Source organism: Sinohyriopsis cumingii, chromosome 8 (assembly GCF_028554795.1).
Source record: "Sinohyriopsis cumingii isolate HCF-2022 chromosome 8, ASM2855479v2, whole genome shotgun sequence".
In the NCBI taxonomy this organism is placed as follows: Eukaryota; Metazoa; Mollusca; class Bivalvia; order Unionida; family Unionidae; genus Sinohyriopsis; species Sinohyriopsis cumingii.
The window spans coordinates 65712802-65731667 of NC_142968.1; the positions used below are offsets into that span (position 1 = coordinate 65712802).

The window sequence follows — 18866 nt, forward strand, 5'->3', positions numbered from 1 at the left end:
GTCTAGCACTTGGGCATCATGTTGCAGACATGTAGCATCATGTCCCACCTAGCCACATTATCCTGACACTAGGCCGACCAGTCCGAACACTGACCTCTTAACGCTGAGCACCAAGCGAGGTAGCTGCTAGTAACATTTTTATTAGTCTCTGGTATGACTTGGGGTTTGAACCCACAACCTCCCGTATCTGAGGCAGATGTTCTAACCACTAGACCACCAAAGTGGTAAGAAATTTCATGAATAAGAGTACAGTGATTGGTACATAATATGAAAAAAGCAGTGAACAAAGAGTATTTAATCCATTCATTGTGTTAATATATGTAGGCAAATAAAAAAACTATAAATTTCCAATCCTATCAATGGCTTTCTGTAATGAAGCTAGAAAGTCAGTGGCTAAAAAAATCCCTCTTTCTAAAAATAGATGCACCCACATGTTATGTATGGAGCCATACATGCTCTTGGTTGTGTCAATTCAGTTAGAAAGAAGGGTCTAGTTGGATCATATATCAACATTAATGCTTTAGTGTGTTGTCTATGAATGGGTAATGTTTAATTGGCAATAATGAAATTAGGATCAACAGTATGTATGAAGTTACTTGCGCATTAGCTCCAAGTACACTTTACTAGAGGTTGTTTCAAAATAGTTTAAAAAGCTTATTGACTGCCATTTTATACAGAAGCTTCAGAAAGTAAAAGAAAAATGTGGGTTTTATACCATTTCTCAGCACATGAAGGCTATAAATGATGGCCAGCATATTTGGTGGACAAAGAACCCAGGAAGACCCACTGGAAGCTACTGGCAAGCTTTCTCGCATACCCATACTGCCCGAACTGAGACTTGAGCCCACACAGACAGAGGTAGATGTAAGTGATCTACAAAGGCAGGTGCCTTAGACTACTAAACCACTACTGTTGTCGATGTTGCTTGAAAAGTTATATATATATATATATGTGTGTGTGTGTTGTGAATAGTAATGCAGTTAACAAAAAAGTATGTGTATAGCTAAGTCACCTGTTTCCCTAAAACTACAAGATCCACTTTCTCTTCCTGTGCAATTTTGGCCAAAATTTTGGAAACGTGAAATGGCTGAAGCCCTTCATATTCTTTCCCCTCCACCTGTACATGGATGGCTCTGTCTCCGCCCATAGCCAAAGCTGTTCTCAAAGTCTCCTGTGGAAATAATCCAACCATTAACATGCATCTGATAAATTTATAAGGTTACATCTCTCCAGCCTTACAGACACAGACTAGTGTAGTTTACAGCGTTCCAGCTGTGTAGAGATAGACTGATTCCTTCCCCAAATCCCATCTTCATGATGCATGCCTTTACAGACCTACATTAAGATCCATGAAACATTTAAATAAAACTGTGTTAAGTTTCATTAAATTCTTGAGAATTAATTCAGGTTATTTTCATCCTTTGTTTATAAGTGTGACAGAAAAACACATATAGGAAGTATCTTATTATTTCCAATAACTGTCAAATACACACACACACACACACACACACACACACACACACACACACACACACACACACACATACATTGTGGCTCTCTGTGTCATAGATACAATAATCCCTTCCTTGATTTTTGTTATACACCTATGTTGGTCTGAAGGCAGCACAGAATAGACATGCAGTTTACCCATTTTAAGACCATATTTCAATTATCTCTTCTTTCTTTCTTCCATGTTTGTAACTTTTGTTTGTTGATTAACCCTGTCATTCAAACATGTAGTCCACAATGTCTCTTGTTTTTTGGTGCTAAATGTTTGTTTTGCAGCTTGTTTCTTTCCCTGATGATGAACTTGGTTTGCATTTGTGCTGTTATAAATTTCTGCATCAATGTACATGGTCCCCCTCTTATATGGCCACCCCTTATGCACCCGGAAGTGCCCTTATAAGACGGGTGTCCTTTCCAGAGGGGGACTAAATTTTTTATGAGAAGTATATGTAATGTATGTAGTAAGAAAGCTACATACTTCAAAGCATTTAATATCTTCATTTAATATCTTCGTTTAAAAGTAACATTAATTATTAAAAGGTTCTTCTTGTTATATTAATAGACTTATTTCAACTGAATATACATTAATAGTTCTTATTCTTGGCATAAGCGTGATATGTGAGTGGGTATTGTTGTCATGCACATTGCAAAACCATTCAAAAACGTCATTTAAATCTTGGTACATACATAATTCTATTTCCATTTGCTCCATTTTCCTACTGCTGCTGAATAACCTCCTTATCGGTTATGACATTGTTTATTCAAGTCTTTACAATATAAAATTGTTTTATTCGAGTCTTTTCTACATAAAATTGTTCAGCAAGTCCCCCCTCTCCATCTCACCTGATGTCGTTAAGTAGAATAACAGACTTTCTTCTAAAATAATACATCTCCATTTACGTGATGACATGTTAATGTTTGGTAATGATTTATTTGGATGTTGCTAACTGTATGCGATTTAATTATGCAGACAATACTTTTGTCAGGTGAACGAAATGCCTTCTTTGTAAGGGAAGCAATAAATGTCTTATCATGTGACTTTTCAGTCTTTGTCTGGTACCCTGATTTGTTCAAGGTTAACTTCTGAGTGTGTGTGTTAATGCACAACATCTATTTTTAGCCTATGCTGAACCCTGTTATGATCTTGACAATTACATCCGGCTGTAAGCCTAATCATCAAAAGAGAAGAACTCGACAGATGTATGAAGCCCAAAACTCTGTCATAACACTGTTGAGCCCATTTCCTTTAAATGTTTGCTTTTATAGACAATGATATAATATTAATCTTAGTGTTACATGTACTTTAGTCAACACTTCTTTCAGTAATGGAAACTTGACATTGGGAGACATGTATCGATGATAGAGATGATCTGATTACTTACCTTACGTCACAATACAAATTAATTATTGGTTCTGGATATATTTAAAAAAGAAAGTGGCTGCTTGTGAGGAAAACATTTTCCATTTTTTACTAACATGCTGGCCACTGGTCGCATTAGAGGGGTGGCCATTCTTGAGGGGTACTTTTGAATACAAACTAAGGGATTCTGAACATAAGAAGTGGGTGGTTGCTGGTCAGGTGGCTGTTCAAGAGGACTACTGTATGTACCCAATATGATGCTTCTAAAAAGTAAGTTGAGGATTTGAGAGCTTAACTGGACTTCAACCTGAACAATATGTAAATAATCAAGTCAAAAACTATTCAAGACTGTCAATTAACTATATTATTAATTATTGTTGATTCTACACACTTGACAAATCACACTGACAGCCTTGTGCAAGAAAGAGCATAATCACCTTGCTCGCTGCAGTATTTTGAAATACAAGTCCAGGGCCACATTTCTCCAAAAAATTTAATCCAGTACATAAAATATAGTTAAATGGCCAAACAAATTTTCAAAACTGAGCATCCAAGTCCTTGAAAGGAAAGACTACCACACAACAACAAGCTCTAAGATAACCTCTGTACCTACTGTTTACCAGAGCTCTTTTTTGTGGACTGTGACACCTACCAGTTATTTTTCTCCATATTACACTGGACAACAAATTTTTACAAAAGTCATGTTACTGAAATAAAATTAGTCAATTCTTATCAATTTTTATGTGCTGAACACGAATATGACAGTCAAATTGCAAAATTGGCTCTAGTTTTTTTGTAATCTGCAAGAAATTAATGTTTACATAACGAAATGCATTCCAATAGTAAAAGGTCAACTGTAATAGCCTACCTATAAAAAATCAAGTCATTGACTACATCTTAGATTTCTTCGCCTGTCTCTTGTACAGCTGTTCGGGAGCATCTCTGAGGAGTGTCCAGCAGTAGTCAGCCAGCATTGTAGTGGACCATTTTCCCTGGTATCTTTGTTCCATTGTTGCGATATCTTGATGAAAACGTTCGCCGTGTTCATCACTAACAATACCACAGTTGCTAGGAAAGAAATCCAAATGGGAATGAAGGAAGTGAATCTTTAGAGACATATTGCAGCCAAGTTTCTTATACTTCATCAACATGTCTTCTACTAGTTCCTTATAGTTTTCTGCCCTAACGTTTCCGAGGAAGTTTGTAGAAACTAGGCGAAAAGCATTCCATGCTTGTTTCGCGTCACCTTCCAGCAAGTTGTTGAACCGGTCATCTTTGAAAAGCTCTCGAATCTGAGGACCCACAAAAACTCCCTCTTTAATCTTTGCTTCGCTGAGTCGAGGGAATTTTTCATGCAGGTATCGGAATGCTGGCAAAGTCCGGTCAATGGCTTTCACGAAGTTCTTCATCAAACCTAGTTTGATGTGAAGGGGTGGTAGCAAGATTTTCTGAGCCTCAACCAGAGCTGGGTGTTGGATATTCTTCTCTCCAATGGCTACATTCTGCCTGTGAGTCCATTCCTTCCTCATGTAGTGCATTTCCCTTGCTCGGCTATCCCACTTGCATAAGAAACACATGTATTTTGTATATCCTTGCTGCAGTCCCATTAAAAGGGCAACTACCTTCAAATCACCACAGAGGTGCCAGCTGTACTTGTTATACTCAATGGAATTCAGTAGCTGCCTTAAGTTATCGTATGTCTCTTTCATGTGGACAGCATACGCTACTGGAATAGATGGAAGAATGTTTCCATTGTGCAAAAGCACAGCCTTGAGACTCAGTTTCGAAGAGTCCACAAATAGTCTCCATTCTTGTGGGTCATGAGTGATTTTTAAAGCATTCATGAGGCCCTCAATATCGGAACAGACATTACTGTTCTTTATTGTACGTAAATGGATAAAATAATAAGTTTTATGTAACAGTAGCTTGAACTGTCTCGCACAACGTCTAAAATATTTTAAATGCTGAACCTATCTGATTGGGCTTTATATAGTACACTGCTTACGTCAGCTTCAGCAGCCGCCTGGCATTAGTATAATAGGCCTACACATGTATAGTACACTGCTGACGTCAACTTACTTCAGCAGCCGCATGGCATTAGTATTGCATTGCATCAGAAAATGATGCAATCAACTGTGGATGATGTGAGCATGATGGTATTATGCAATGTTACATCATTATTCCGGATGTTGCTGCAGTCCTACTGGAGAAATTTACACAGTGAAACATAGAAAATGAGGTATATGAATATCTTCAAAACGAGAGCCAATACAAATTTTTCACGGTTATATTCGTGTTCGGCACACCAAAATACTACAGATTAGGGCCTTTTCAAGTCAGTAATGATTTCACTGTTGACCAGTGTTATCAGGCAGGATAATAGTGATGTTATCATATACCAAGATCACAATGGATTTTTGTAAGACAGCCCCCTCACCCACATACATCTATTTCAAATTCACTACAATAATGGGCACTAATACAACGCAGCATACTTATCATAATCAGCTGTGTCCTCAGTGTTATTATAATTCAACCAATACATGTTCATCAGATATGAACAGCAACAGTCTATAGGTAATGGTTGGTGAAAAGCAAAATAATGGAATTTTCCATGAGTTCCAAACATGGCTCTGACAGCTGCCCTGATACACAATATTGTATTAAAAACATCATGATATATCATGACAATATTGTAAAACAGAGGCAATGGCTATACATTAAACTCGTGATAACATCACCATTGGACCAATTTATGAAAGGTTAGATTTTCATGAATTTGCACGTCCTGCAAAACTGGGCTGGGCTGCTGGACAAGTGAGTTTTCCACCACTGATAATATGTGTGTGTGCTTATAATTCATTTTCATTGTTATAACTTGGCCATTTTTCACTCCAAAGGATTATTTAAGAATGCATATCCTTACCAAAAATTACAGATATTATAGACCACAATATGGCAATAATTACAGGGAGCAAATGAATAACCAAGCTCAACCTAACTAAAAAGAGCTGTCAGTCAATCCATATTTACTTGAAAGCAAATGGACTGTTCACTGATTTCAACACTGGTTATGAGTGAGGCATTACATGAATGTTAAGCTTATCAGCAACATGGTTTACTAGTGGATTGACACCTATGTCAAATTACAAATTATTACTAAAACATTACACACTCACAAGGTGGCCATATTTCTGAAATAGAAATATTTTATTTCATAGAGGTTTCTATGTTGTTGAGTAGACATAGTTTGGTGAATTAACATTTGATGATGGCTATTGTTACCTGACATTGGCTAGGTCCACAAGAGACAACAATGATTTCCGATGCTAGTTTTTTCTCCTTCATTCGGATAGCTTCCTCCATAGCAATCTCATCAAATGGGTTCATGCTGTGTTTAACTCCATCTGTGAAAACACCAGTTTTATCTGGCTTGACACGGACCTGTAATATAAAATATAATTCATTGCTAACAATGACTATTAGGAAATGATAAAAATCTCTCTGTATGCCTGTATCTTTGACCATATTATTATTTATGCAAACATTCAATATCTGCAAGATTGTTCAAAAGTTTCCTGAATACAGCAACAAACTCCAAACCAAAGGTAAATGTTCTCAAATTCTGACTACCACCTCAACAGAGTCATTAAGAACAGTTACATCTGAAGTTTTATATGTATAATATGTGTGACAAACTGAAGGTTAACACTGGATGCAAATTTCAAGATAAAATTACTTCTCTTGCCAAAGAGAAATGATAAAAAGTAGACAGTAAATAACAAGTTTAGTGAGTTAAAATTATGACAGACATTTTACTAAACATATGAGATAAATAATATAGAAAAAAAATAACTAGTAATGAAACTTTATTAAAATACTACAATTTTATATCATTATTTATCAAAACTGTTATATAATTTTGTTTACCTAATGGACAAAAACCTTGAAAAAAGGTTCCTTTAAACAAATGGTGACATAAATCAAAGTGTATAGGCCTAGAATTCAACAATAATGACTTTGTAACCAGAAGGATTTAATTTAGCAGATAATTAAAGTTACTAGTCCTGCTGAATCTTTGTTAGTCCCTCTCACCAACCAAATTTGCAACAACTGAAACTTTATTAGATCATTATGATTATGAAAACTACTAGTCCGACAGGAATATTTCGAGCTCTCCTACTTTAACATGATTAACAAAATAAACTTGTTTAACATTAACATTACTAGCAATCTACTTGTAACTCCCACTGAGTGAATTGGCTGCAAATGCATATAATTTCACTCATTTTTTCAGCATTATGTGTAATTTTCAATGAGAATCACATAATTGCAGATTGAAATACTATCTAATGATTCCCGACAAAATTAATCAATAAATTTACACAAAAAGTGGATTAAAAGATTGAAAATATTAAGTTGGAACTGTTTCACAGTGTTCTTTGAACAGAAAAGAAAAATATAATGATATTATGTTTTTGATATATTGAAAATACAAAAGTATTTAATGGCCAGAAGAGTGCGTGTGTGTGTGTGTGTAAAAATGTTGACTTTGAGCAAAGGTTAAATCAATTGTGCTTTCTCAGCATATCTGGGCGAAATCAAAATTAAGGTAGACTAATAAAGTTAGAAAACTGATGATGATTTGCATTTCACGAAGGAAGGAGCAATATGGATAAATTAATTTGTTCAGACCACAACTCGAGTAATTCTCTAGCTTGTCCATCATCTGTATAAAAAGAAAAGTTATATGAAATTATTATCATCTGTTTTGTGTTTATTAAAGCATTAACTGTTTGCAGAGAAGACAACTGGCTGTACTGAATTAGGTGTCATCCCCTATGAGAAATTTCCAACAATGTGGACAAATGCTTGCATCGCATGCAATCAGCGTCTTGTTCAGTGACCTAAGGTCAGTGGTGTGTCTTTCACCTTGTTATGACAAGAGATAAATAATTCTGGAAGCTATTTTCATTGAATAGGCTTTTAAATCACTTCATCATGTACTTTGTTTTAAAACAATTACCTTAACAGCATAGTCTATAACTCGCTTGCAACCAACGAGAACCCTGAGCGCTGACATTCTTCTTCCTGAACCTTGTAAATGAAAAGGATAATTTCATGAACCTTTTTATAGCATAATTAATCAATCCATAAACGTTGTATCTAAATGTGAAGTTAAAGTAACAGTAATGATACAACCAAAATAATAATAAAAGCTTTAAACAATATTTTAATTAAGTCTAATAAACTTAACTTTACTAATTTTAACTACAAAATCGAAATTGAAACAAAGAATGCTCCCAGCGTTTCAAGGGCGAATCACTCTACTGTACACAGATAACCTAATTTCGAGAATAGAAAATATTTGCACGGATCCAGTTTTAATTGGTGGCTACTGAATGCACATCGAGTAGGTGTTTACTTGGAATATTGTTGTGTAGCTAAATATGATAATTTTCTTATGATGCTAGATTGAAAGAGTTGGAATTTTTTTTTTCTGTCTGGTCACTGTTGAGTATTTGGCTTATGCTCGATCTAGTCCTGCAATGTAAGACGCATCACCCGATATTTGTTCATAGTGCAAGGTCAGGGTAAACTGCGTGCGACTGGTGAATTTTCATCCAACAATGACCTGTTACAGAAAAATGAGAATAATTTTACACTGAAGATACAAATAAAAACAAACTAATGATTTTTATAGAAAGCATACCTGTGAGATTTTGACTGCGGCAATCAGGTTAATTCCTGATGCAACTGGTGGCAACTCATCAGGTAACATAAAATGTATGGCCCAATTTTTGTAAACTGAACCACATCAGTTGGGAAATTTAAACAATGAAATTCTATACCCGTATTCATCCCATCTGTTCATAAAACTATGTATGGATAGTATATTTTAAGAAAACTAAGGTCACCTTTGCATCACATTTTCACACTGGCCATAACATATTATTGCTAAACCTGCCGCTATTTGGAGAAGTTTATTTTGCTAGTGATTTTAACCTGCATAGAATCAAATCTAAAGCAAACAGAAAATCACGCAAAGTAAAAGAGGGGAGGAGAAGTAACAAAGTGTAAAAGGGACATACATTTCACATAACTCACCAAAAACTCCAATGAAGCTGATGCAGATACATTTGCTCTTGTGAAAGCACAACATTTTGTGCAGCCGACTCCCAAAGAAATCCTTATCACTTCGGCAGGTGTGCTCCCATACACTTTGAGGCCTACAGGAAAATAAAACCCTGAACTTCTTATATATAGGTCATTATAACTTAAATTTCTGGAAATAAGATGAAATCTACATATTGAAACATTTCATGAGTAAATATGTATGTAAAAGCATTAAATTAAGGCACTCATCATTAATTTAGGAAAATATACTTAGTATGTACTGAAAATATTGATAAACTGAATATGTATGTGAAATACTTCAATTAAATCACCTTGCATGAAACTTATAAGGCTTTTGTTGTTCATTAGCAGAATGGATCAGAAGCAATGCCTGGTAACTCTAACAGTGTTAAGTTAACTTCCTTCTACTTTGATTAAGTGCTATCAAATCTATAGGAAGTGTATGTTTGGAATACCTAACTATGTCAGATTCAAGACATGGAGGTAATAAGGAAATGATTTATGATGCAGTGAATCACATTTGACATAACTGAAAAAATGACACTGGTTCTTAAGGTTTCACTGTACAGTTTATCTGGTGAATTTTCATCCGACAATGACCTATTGCAGATAAATGAGAATAATTTTACACTGAAGATACAAATAAAAACAAACTAATGATTTTTGTAGAAAGCATACATGTGAGATTTTGACTGGCAATCAGGTTAATTCCTGATGCAACTGGTGGTTTTTATACTGAACCAACACTGTCACCAACCCCTAAATTTTACATTCATTTTTGACAGCAAAGAGCTATTTTGAATATTTTCCTGTGACAAGGCTGCTAAAAGAATCAGTATGTCCCTTATGCATGAATAAAGTTCACTAGTACTATAACAAATCAGCATACTTTTCATCACCCCATAACCATCTAGATTTTTAGATATTTACCTCTGTAGCAGACACATGTAAATATGTAAGCCAAGTCGGCTGCTCATTTGCAGCCCAAGTTATGCATTTGAACTCCAATGCTCGTCTGTGACAGGCAGTCACCAGCAAGCCAACTTATTTCCAAGCCTGACTCAAAGTAAATCTAAACCACATTACAGATTTAGCTTCTTTGTGAATTTATAAATGCTAGGCTTGTGATGATTAGGTTCATGCCTTGTACCTTAAAAATTAAGGAGGTGTCAAAATACGAAACTATCCAGTGAGATCTTAGAGCATAGGCCCAGGAAGATATTAGGGTTACCATACATCCATATTTCCCCCCTTTATAGTCCTTCAATATCAATACAGATACTGTTATATATGCACCCTCTCCCCAAACTTCTCAATTTGAAAATTCAAAAATGGTTAAAATATTGATGGCATTCCGTTTCCCTACAAATGCAGTGATTCCTAAAGAGCTCTTAGGTGTATACCTAGAGTTCTTACTACTGTTGCCTCTGCTTCCTCTGAACCAGGAATTTATTCTTTGCCCTCTTTTTTACCCCCCCCCCCCCATACAATGTGAGAGGTGGTCGCCTGATGATACCTGTTTTGTACAGGCCAGCATAGATTGTGTCATGATACAATTGTTCTACATCACTGGTTATCTCGGATAGTTATATGAAAAATAATGAGACAGAAACACTTCCTGGTATGTACAAGTGAAATGGATACAGAGATTATGTCATTGCTTTTGAAAATGTGAAAAGGAAACAAGTTATTAAAGATGAATTGTTAAATGAAAAATTGACTGCAACATTTTCTCTGGCAACTTAAATTGGTCTAATCCCAATAAGTTTCCTTTAACTACATTTGCTGTTATGAGATAAAAGTCAGCTTCAGTATATATTTCTGGTATATAATTAATAACTGGCTTTATTTATTTTTCTTGTTATTCTCACAATTCAGCATGAAGTAATGTGATACCCCTCATATTTCAGCATGAAGTGATTTGATACATTGTGATACCCTCTATCTGTCCATTACTATATCTCATAAACCATATGGTACATAATGTTTTCAGACCAAACAGCCATTTTTGCTATGTGGATTTGTAGCAGAAATTGCCTATATGTGATAGATTTTGTGTTATGACTGCTTGGTGATTGTCTATGGATGGGGATGGCATGGACATCCATTTTGGCAGCAGTGTTGAAATTCTGTTATTGCTACTAGAGGTCTTGGAAATGCTTAATCATGCATATTTTGATGCAGTTATTTTATATTTGGGAAGCAGAAAATCCTTTACTCAGGAGTCCGCTGTCTGCATGCAATAGCTGGATGGCAAATTCAAAGTCTTTCCAGTCCTGCTTCAACCACCTGCTGAGTGGGAAATTATATTGATCAATTGATCATTTTAGCTGTGCTGATATTTACAGTGAGATAATTTAGTAGCTGAAAAACCCCAAGATGTACATGTTCTCTTGGTTTCCTTATGATGCTGATGTTTGTTACTATTGTTTGTAAATGTTGTATGATCAATGTCATTCCAACTGCAAGTAAGTTTTGCATAGAGAACTTTCTATATGTTTTGATCCTGTTATTATATTGATCGCATGTTTGGGAGATTTTTCAAGATGCAAAGTATTTAATTAGTGACCTAGACCACCATCCCATAATACAGTAATATATACCAAGACAAAATCTATCACCTGAAACACACATATACGTATTGTGTTCACATTAAATTTTGTGTTATTTTCTTGAATATGCAGCAAATGGTAACATAAGACACATATATTTTTAAATGAAACTATACTAATTTGTGCCCTATCTAAAAACCACATTTCATAATTCATTAATGGTCCTCCATTGTGAATCACAGTTATTTTTTTTTGTCTTATCCAAGTTAGCTACCATTCCATTGGTATTACAAAGGTACCATTGTTATGTGTATCTGTTGTTGCAACGCTATGGCTATATTGGCAGAATTACATCGGCTACATCATCAGCAAATAAGAATGCCTAAAGATCAAGGATATTTTCTGAAATAAAAATACCTCTATAACACAATTTTCTCTCAGTAACCAAATCAGATATCTAAATATATGTACCAGTAATTGTGTTCACATAAATTCCATCGTATGATTAATCATCCCTCAAACTGTGAGAGACTATTTAATTGGATGATGGGTGTTTTCACCCACAGGCTGACTACTTATAACAATTTTTCTGCATTATGTGGAGTTTTCATTATACGAAAGGATAATTAAGTTCAGATGAAGTGGATATATCACAAGATCTAATGTGATATGTTGACAATTAGTGTCTGCTGGTAAAGATTTGTGATTCAGGTTAGAATAACGGATTTGTAGGAAGTACAATATCAGGGGTCAACTTAACATAGATTTTTCCATTGGTTAGAAGGGCCAGCTCATATAGTTTGGAACTGGCCCTTCCAAATTTTAATGACTTAAAAATATTTAACTGGACCTGTGGGCCTGCGGCTGTCAGTATTAACTGATCATCCACAAAACCCACAGGCCGGAATGCTAGCGGTGAAATTGACCCCAGCACATGTCGAAGATTGAGATTTAGAAGTAGATGAAGTTTTCATCAAATCAAACAGTGAGTATAAAATGATATTTTTCTTAAAATATACTTGCTTTAAATATTTTTCACAATATTTGATTGTACATTATTAAATGTTACAAGTATTGTCAGAAGTGTTAGTGTCCATGAATCTATGTCAAACACTGACCTTTATATCGGTAATTAGTATCATCTTCTATTATTTATATTTATATATATATATATTATAGTCTGTATGATACCATATTTTGCATGTACACATATTAACTTGCAACTGGTAAACAACATCTTTACATCTTTGTGCCACTGGGACTCAGTCACATTAATAAATTATGATATAATCTCAGACTCAGAGTTTCATTATTATTCAGCAAGTATTAGGAAATTTAGACACAAAAATATTATTGTTTACCTTCTGTGTAACTCTTAAAAAAGGAACTCAAGTTTTGGTGTTTTTCTTGTAAAACATTGACTTAATTTTTGTCTCATTCCAATGGAAATGTGCCCACTGCTTTAATGATTGTACAGAAATATAAAAATGAATCCTATTGCATTATCATGAGCCCAGTACTTCAGTGACTGTACAGAAATAACAAAAGTTAATCCTTCTTCAGTACTCCATCATTTTAACACTCTCTTTTATAGCTATAGAGTATACTGCCTTATAGTGAGACTGTCTTATAATGAAGTACAAGATACAGTACTACCTCATTGTAATACTGTCCATGGCAGCATTAGAATATGTTGTCTTGTACTGTGACTGCCTTATAATGAAGTACATGATACAACATTCCCTCATTATAACATGTAAAGGAGCCATAGAGTAAACTGCCTTATATTGAGTGAAACTTCCTTATAATAAAGTACATATAATTTTAATGTCATTGAGTGAAATGGGATGCATGTCCATACATTATAACAGGGATTGTCTTATGATGAAGGACCTTAAAATGAGGGAGTAATGTAAAAGTATTTTCAATGAACAGTAACAATACATTTTACTAATAAAAGTAAGCCTTAGTTGTGGCAAAACATACAAAAATCTCTATTAATCCCACCCATCCCCATTTAACTCTGTGATGTCTTTATGAAGACATTAGACATGAACAGTGTGTAACCATATGTCTTCTATCATTGGGGCATTTACCATCTTTACTTGCTTATAAGATGAGTCCAACTGCAGACTGTAAAGACCCAGATCTGCCATCACATAATGAGCTGGCAGATCTGTGTCTGCACAGTTTATTATAGTACAAGTCATGGGTCATGTATATGCATTTTCTCATTTTAAATTAAATATGATTGTTCCTTAAAAATTTTACACTAATTTTCTTCAACCAAAGTCTATTGAATCCTGATTATTGAATGCTCTGTGCCTTGATTGCCACCAAGAAACTTCCAGATGAAAGTTATCTATCGCTGTGGACTTTTACAGTGGTGGCCATGTACTAAACTTGGTTCAAAATAAGAGCGCATTGAGTGGAATCATCACAGTTGAGGGTAGTACGAATTTGTTTATCCATATATGTAGCTTTCATTGTGACATTACAGCATGCAACATTCAATCCGGATTGTACTGGATCTCACCTTTAGGTTCATTTTGTCGAAAAATGTCTAAATACTTTAACATTGATTTTGCCTCATGCACCTATTGGGGCATCTAAATAATGACCTTCCAAAGAATACGGATGTATATGAATCCAAATGAAGTGAATACTTGCCACTTAAAGGTATGTAGAATCAAATTCTAAAAAATGACATCCATTACTGAAATAGTTGGTGTTGAATGCCTACATGACCCGCATGATTTATATTATAGGAGTAATCAGTAGAACAGTATATAGATCCTGATTTGCAGGTGCAATATGCTATGGCAGAGCTGGATCTTTGTTGTTTGCAGTTTGACTTGACTTATAAGTGAGTATATACAGTAAGTTCAGAAACATTACGCCTGAGATCACAGTTGAAACTGCTTGCAGTTGGACTGGATTCATCTTAGTAGAACTTTAAAAAAAATTGCTGTGTGGTTTTTTTAAAAACCCTGATAAAATGCAAGAATCTTAATCCATTACAGGATATACATTTGGAGCTCAAAAGAATTCCACGTGAATCCAGATTTCATCTGACTTCAGACCATGACTGATTCAACAGATAAAGAACTAGTGACGGTACGAGAAACTATATATGACTTGATCCGAGATATCCGAGACCCAGAAAAGGCAGAAACTCTGGAAGAATTGAATGTGGTCAGTGAAGAAGGTGTGACTGTACAGCGCTTCAACACAGATGAATACCTTATCAAAATTGAATTTATTCCCACTGTGCCACATTGTTCATTAGCTTCACTAATAGGTTTATGTCTGCGAGAGAAACTACAGAAAAATTTCACAGAACGGCACAAACTTGATATCTTTATTAAAGAGGGAACGCATGAAACTGTGAAAGAAATTAACAAACAGATTAATGACAAAGAAAGGATTGCAGCAGCAATGGAAAATCCAAATTTACAAAAGCTTGTGAATGAGTGTCTTACAGATGAAAATTGAGTGTTTCCAGTTTACAGTGTATTAACATTAAAGGATGCATCATTTCTTTTTGGATGAAAAAATAATATAATGGTTAATGATTTTTTTTCTTCAGTATAAATACAAATTTTGTTTTCTTCTTTTGATCCATTAATCATCTTCCCTGCAGTGTGATTTATTTTCATGATCTTTAACTTTTTAACACAGAAATGACCAATACCATATATACTCACTTATAAGTTGAGTTTAACTGAAAACCCATCTGCCATCACATATCAACATATCAGGGTCAGTGTTGTTTATTCTACTGATTACTACATAGACCCATATCTAGTACTGCATTGTGTGACCTCAGAACTGGGTCTGAGCAGTTTTTACTTGGACTCAACTTATAAGTAAGTACATACAGTACATATATATTGGTAGCGACTTTGTTGTGGCCATTATACTTGTTTTTATAAATCAGAGGTTAAATAATAAATCACAAAAGGGTAGTAAACTTTACCAGAAGGTGGGCAGATATAGAAGAAAGTATGGGTTTTCAAGTTAAATTTGTTTCCTAATTTTTAATGATTGTAGAACAAGATAGGAAGTGCATGTGTTTTCATATGTTTTTCAGTAGTCATTAGGGCAAACTGTTAATGATAACTTCTTACCTGATCACATCTGCACTTGTAAAATTGTTCAGTTTGGCATTCATTTTCATTATTAATTATCTTTGCAGAAAGCTTTTTATGCATAAGAAGGTTGTGGTCCATTTTTTGATTAATTGAGATATTTTTATAGCTGTTTAGATTCTTGAATTGTTTTCTGTAATTCACAAAATTGATAGAGGCAAGAATTTAATATTGTGTTTAAAATACATGTAGTCATTTCATTATGAGATCACTCAAACAATATACTTGAATGATTGTATTAGTCATTGAGCTATACTATGGTATTTTGTAAAACACGAGCTGTACCATTAAATGGACTTATTTTACTCAGTATTCTGACTTGCTTATTCAACATTGATGTCTTGTATATTATATCAGTGCTCTTTGAAATTGTGGAAAATTCTGTTCAAATTATTTTGTTAATTTTTTATTCAGGGTATACAGGCTGTTAATTTGTAAAAATTATTCACAGTTTCCATCTTTGAGTTATGCATTGTACAGCCTTTTTACTTTTAGGTATTTGCAAACTAACTCTACTTGTAAATTAATCAAATTAAAAGCAGTTTATTTTACTGTCATTGGTATATCTGCAAAAGTTGGCACTTGGAAACCATTTAGTAGCTGTATGTACAGTTGTTTTTTTATAGACAGAATATAGGTTAGTAAATTGCTTACTTAGTAGGGGAACATCAATCATATTGATATTGCTGTTAGTATCACCATATGATGGTATGGATCGACTGTGCATACAAAAAATGGTTTATATCATTTAGACTGTTTTGTGGTGCAACGTCAGTTTGTAAATTAGGCACAGTGTTTAAACTGTTTAAAAATGTAAATAAGTGAAAGAATCTTCTTATTACTGTCAAAGAATGAATCTAATTTTATCAGTAGTAGAGAATGAATGAAAAAATATTTCATTCTTTTATGAATATTTAAATTTGTTTTTGTCAGATTTGTCCATTTTTTTAAACTGCATTTGTTTTTAATAATGCACATTGTTAGTCAAGTTGTGTATATTTACTATGAATGTTGCTCGTAAGTTTCACTAATAAATTATTTTAGTCATATTAAAATCAAGATCTACAACATAATGGAACACTGACAGACATTGATAACATTTCATGCTCTGGTGACTTAAGAATTTTTCCATATTTTTAGCAACTTATCAGGTAAAGCATTACATTTCATGTTAGGGAGAGTTATTGTAAGCAGCGATGTTTTGAATTTTATCTTTCTCTCTCAGTATGAAAGCTGTAATTTGATTGGTGAATTATAGAGGTCAAAAGAACAGTGTCTTGTATCTGTCTGTCAGATCTACTTGATGATAGGTAGATTTTAATTTTAATAAGATTGTAAATTATCCCCCCCCCCCAACAGAGTTGCCATTTTTGTACAAATGTACATCTTTGTTGTAGTCCACATGCATTTTGTTGTTTAACTGTATATTACTGCTCAAAAAATATGAGCAGAAATATTTTCCAAATAAATCAAGGAAACCTGATGTACCGAAACATTTTAATCTTTTATTCCATACAAAAAATTTTGAACTAATGTTCATAAGATCTCTTGTGTTCATTTCAAATACATTTGTAGTACAGTGATTGAAATTTATATGAGAATATATCCTTGAAAAGACTAAATAATTCCAACAACAAGAGCCAGTTGTAAGCCTGTTGGTTACTGTGTCCAATGGTTAAAAGACACTACAAATGAATTTCCCTTGATAATACCAAAATGCTTGTTAATTTACATGTAAAAGTGAAAGGTTAACATCATTAAAAAGAAAACGTTTTTGTATTATAAGGTACAATAGACTACACATGTAGGTTTACTTGGATGAGAAAAAGAAACCTGGCGATTTCAGGATTAAACGGTCAAGGTATGTACTTATATATTTTATGGTACTCTTGTTATAACAGATTTACTAGATATGATCCAGTTGATTTTATGTGAATGAAATTGTAAGTGGACTCAAATATTGCAAAATAAATAAGCTTTAAAATAGATGAGTTGTAATTTTGAAAAACTGCTAGTCATTGGGCACATAAAGCCTTCAGCTACAAACGCTTGGGTGGCCTAGTGGTTAGAGCATCTGTCTCGGATGCAGGAGGTCGCAGGTTTGAACCCTGGCCGAGTCATATCAAAGACTTACAAAAATGGTACTAACAGCTGCCTCGCTTGGTGCTCAGCATTAAGAGGTTAGTGTTAGGACTGATCAGCTTGGTGTCAGGATAATGTGACTGGGTGGGAGATCATGCTACATGTTTGCGGCATGATGCCCCGGTGCTAGACATCACTATAAACTGCCACACTGCAGACATTGTAGCGATATGACTGAAAAATTGTTAAAGCTACATTAAAAATCTAAATCACACTCACATACACACACAAATACTTGGATCTGCTGGGTTGAAAGGTCTTAAAACCATTTAAAATTATTTCTGAAACAAAAACCTGTTGCAGTTCAGAATGTAGAGATTTTTTGTATGGTTGTAGGTCCCAGGTCTTGGTAAAGCTTTCTGTCATATTTGGACTGTTGAATTAGGATGCTCAGTCCTTTCATTTTGATGCACCCCTACCCTCAGAGATCCTGGTAAGGTCATGGTCATTTGAAAAACTTGCTTAAGTTTGTAGTTGAAGTATTTTGGTATTGTTTTGTATCCTAAATCATGGGAAGGCAAACTATATAGTGATAGTAGAATTAGACTGTTCTTACCATTAATATCTAATTACTGAAACCATGAGTCTGGCACCCTGGCAAGGTCAAGGTCATTTTAAAATCTTGAATAAGTTAACAGTTTAAGTGGTTTTTTTTGTGTGGTCATAAGTCCTCAAAAACAACTTTATAATTGGATGGTAGAATCCGAACACAGCCTTTATACTGATGTTCTCCTATCCACCTTGGTTAATGCAGTTTGGTGGGAGTGATCATGAGAACAACACATACCCTGATTTACTAGTTTATTATGTGATGGCACATCAGGGTCTATGTTGTTTGCAGTTGTTACTTATAAGAAAAAATATACAATATGTATACTGAGCATCAGACATTAGTACAGTATTATTCCATGAAAGATCAGGTGGCCATTCTAATATTATTCAAAGAAAGATTAATGGCCATTCTAATATTAATCCTTCAAAGATTAGGTGGCCATTCTAAAATTATTCCATGAAAGA

General features: G+C 34.4%; 3 protein-coding genes across 7 annotated transcripts in view; 2 read left to right on the forward strand and 1 right to left on the reverse strand.

Annotated features, from left to right (window-relative positions):
• LOC149793709 (electron transfer flavoprotein subunit beta-like) overlaps nt 1-7963 on the reverse strand; it is a 31471-nt gene extending 23508 nt beyond the window's left edge. Inside the window, exons 1-3 of the mRNA XM_089967711.1 lie at nt 7893-7963; nt 6152-6310; nt 1013-1171 (exon numbers count right to left, since the gene is read on the reverse strand). Coding sequence (XP_089823837.1) covers nt 1013-1171; nt 6152-6310; nt 7893-7949 — 375 coding nt within the window. The 5' untranslated portion in view covers nt 7950-7963. The remainder of the gene's footprint in view (nt 1-1012; nt 1172-6151; nt 6311-7892) is intronic.
• A 228-nt stretch (nt 7964-8191) lies between these two features.
• Nucleotides 8192-17563, forward strand: LOC149793711 (cytosolic iron-sulfur assembly component 2A-like). 3 transcript variants are annotated; one of them, XR_016422879.1, is made up of 3 exons: nt 8192-8279; nt 14580-15123; nt 17494-17563. XR_016422879.1 is itself a non-coding variant. In XM_089967715.1 (2 exons), the coding sequence occupies exon 2, from the start codon at nt 14641-14643 to the stop codon at nt 15049-15051; it is 411 nt and encodes a 136-aa protein (XP_089823841.1). In that variant the 5' UTR covers nt 8192-8279; nt 14580-14640; the 3' UTR covers nt 15052-17190. The 3 variants fall into 3 exon arrangements, 2 of the variants coding, with proteins under 2 accessions (XP_089823841.1, XP_089823842.1); XM_089967715.1 differs by lacking the exon at nt 17494-17563 and having other exon boundaries at nt 14580-17190; XM_089967716.1 differs by lacking the exons at nt 8192-8279; nt 17494-17563 and adding an exon at nt 8515-8641 and having other exon boundaries at nt 14580-17190.
• The window catches only part of LOC149793710 (phosphatidylglycerophosphatase and protein-tyrosine phosphatase 1-like), a 37198-nt gene continuing 26523 nt past the window's right edge, over nt 8192-18866 (forward strand). Inside the window, exons 1-2 of one of the 3 annotated variants that reach the window (XM_089967713.1) lie at nt 8219-8279; nt 17494-17568. The gene's annotated coding sequence lies outside the window, so the exon portion shown is untranslated. Of the gene's footprint in view, nt 8280-8509; nt 8642-17493; nt 17569-18866 lie in introns of those variants that run through there. The other 2 variants (XM_089967712.1, XM_089967714.1) reach the window with 2 other exon arrangements.

What these genes read in the sequence shown, in the direction of transcription:
- LOC149793711 (XM_089967715.1), top strand. Translation starts at nt 14,641, where the DNA reads ATGACTGATTCAACAGATAAAGAACTAGTGACGGTACGAGAAACTATA.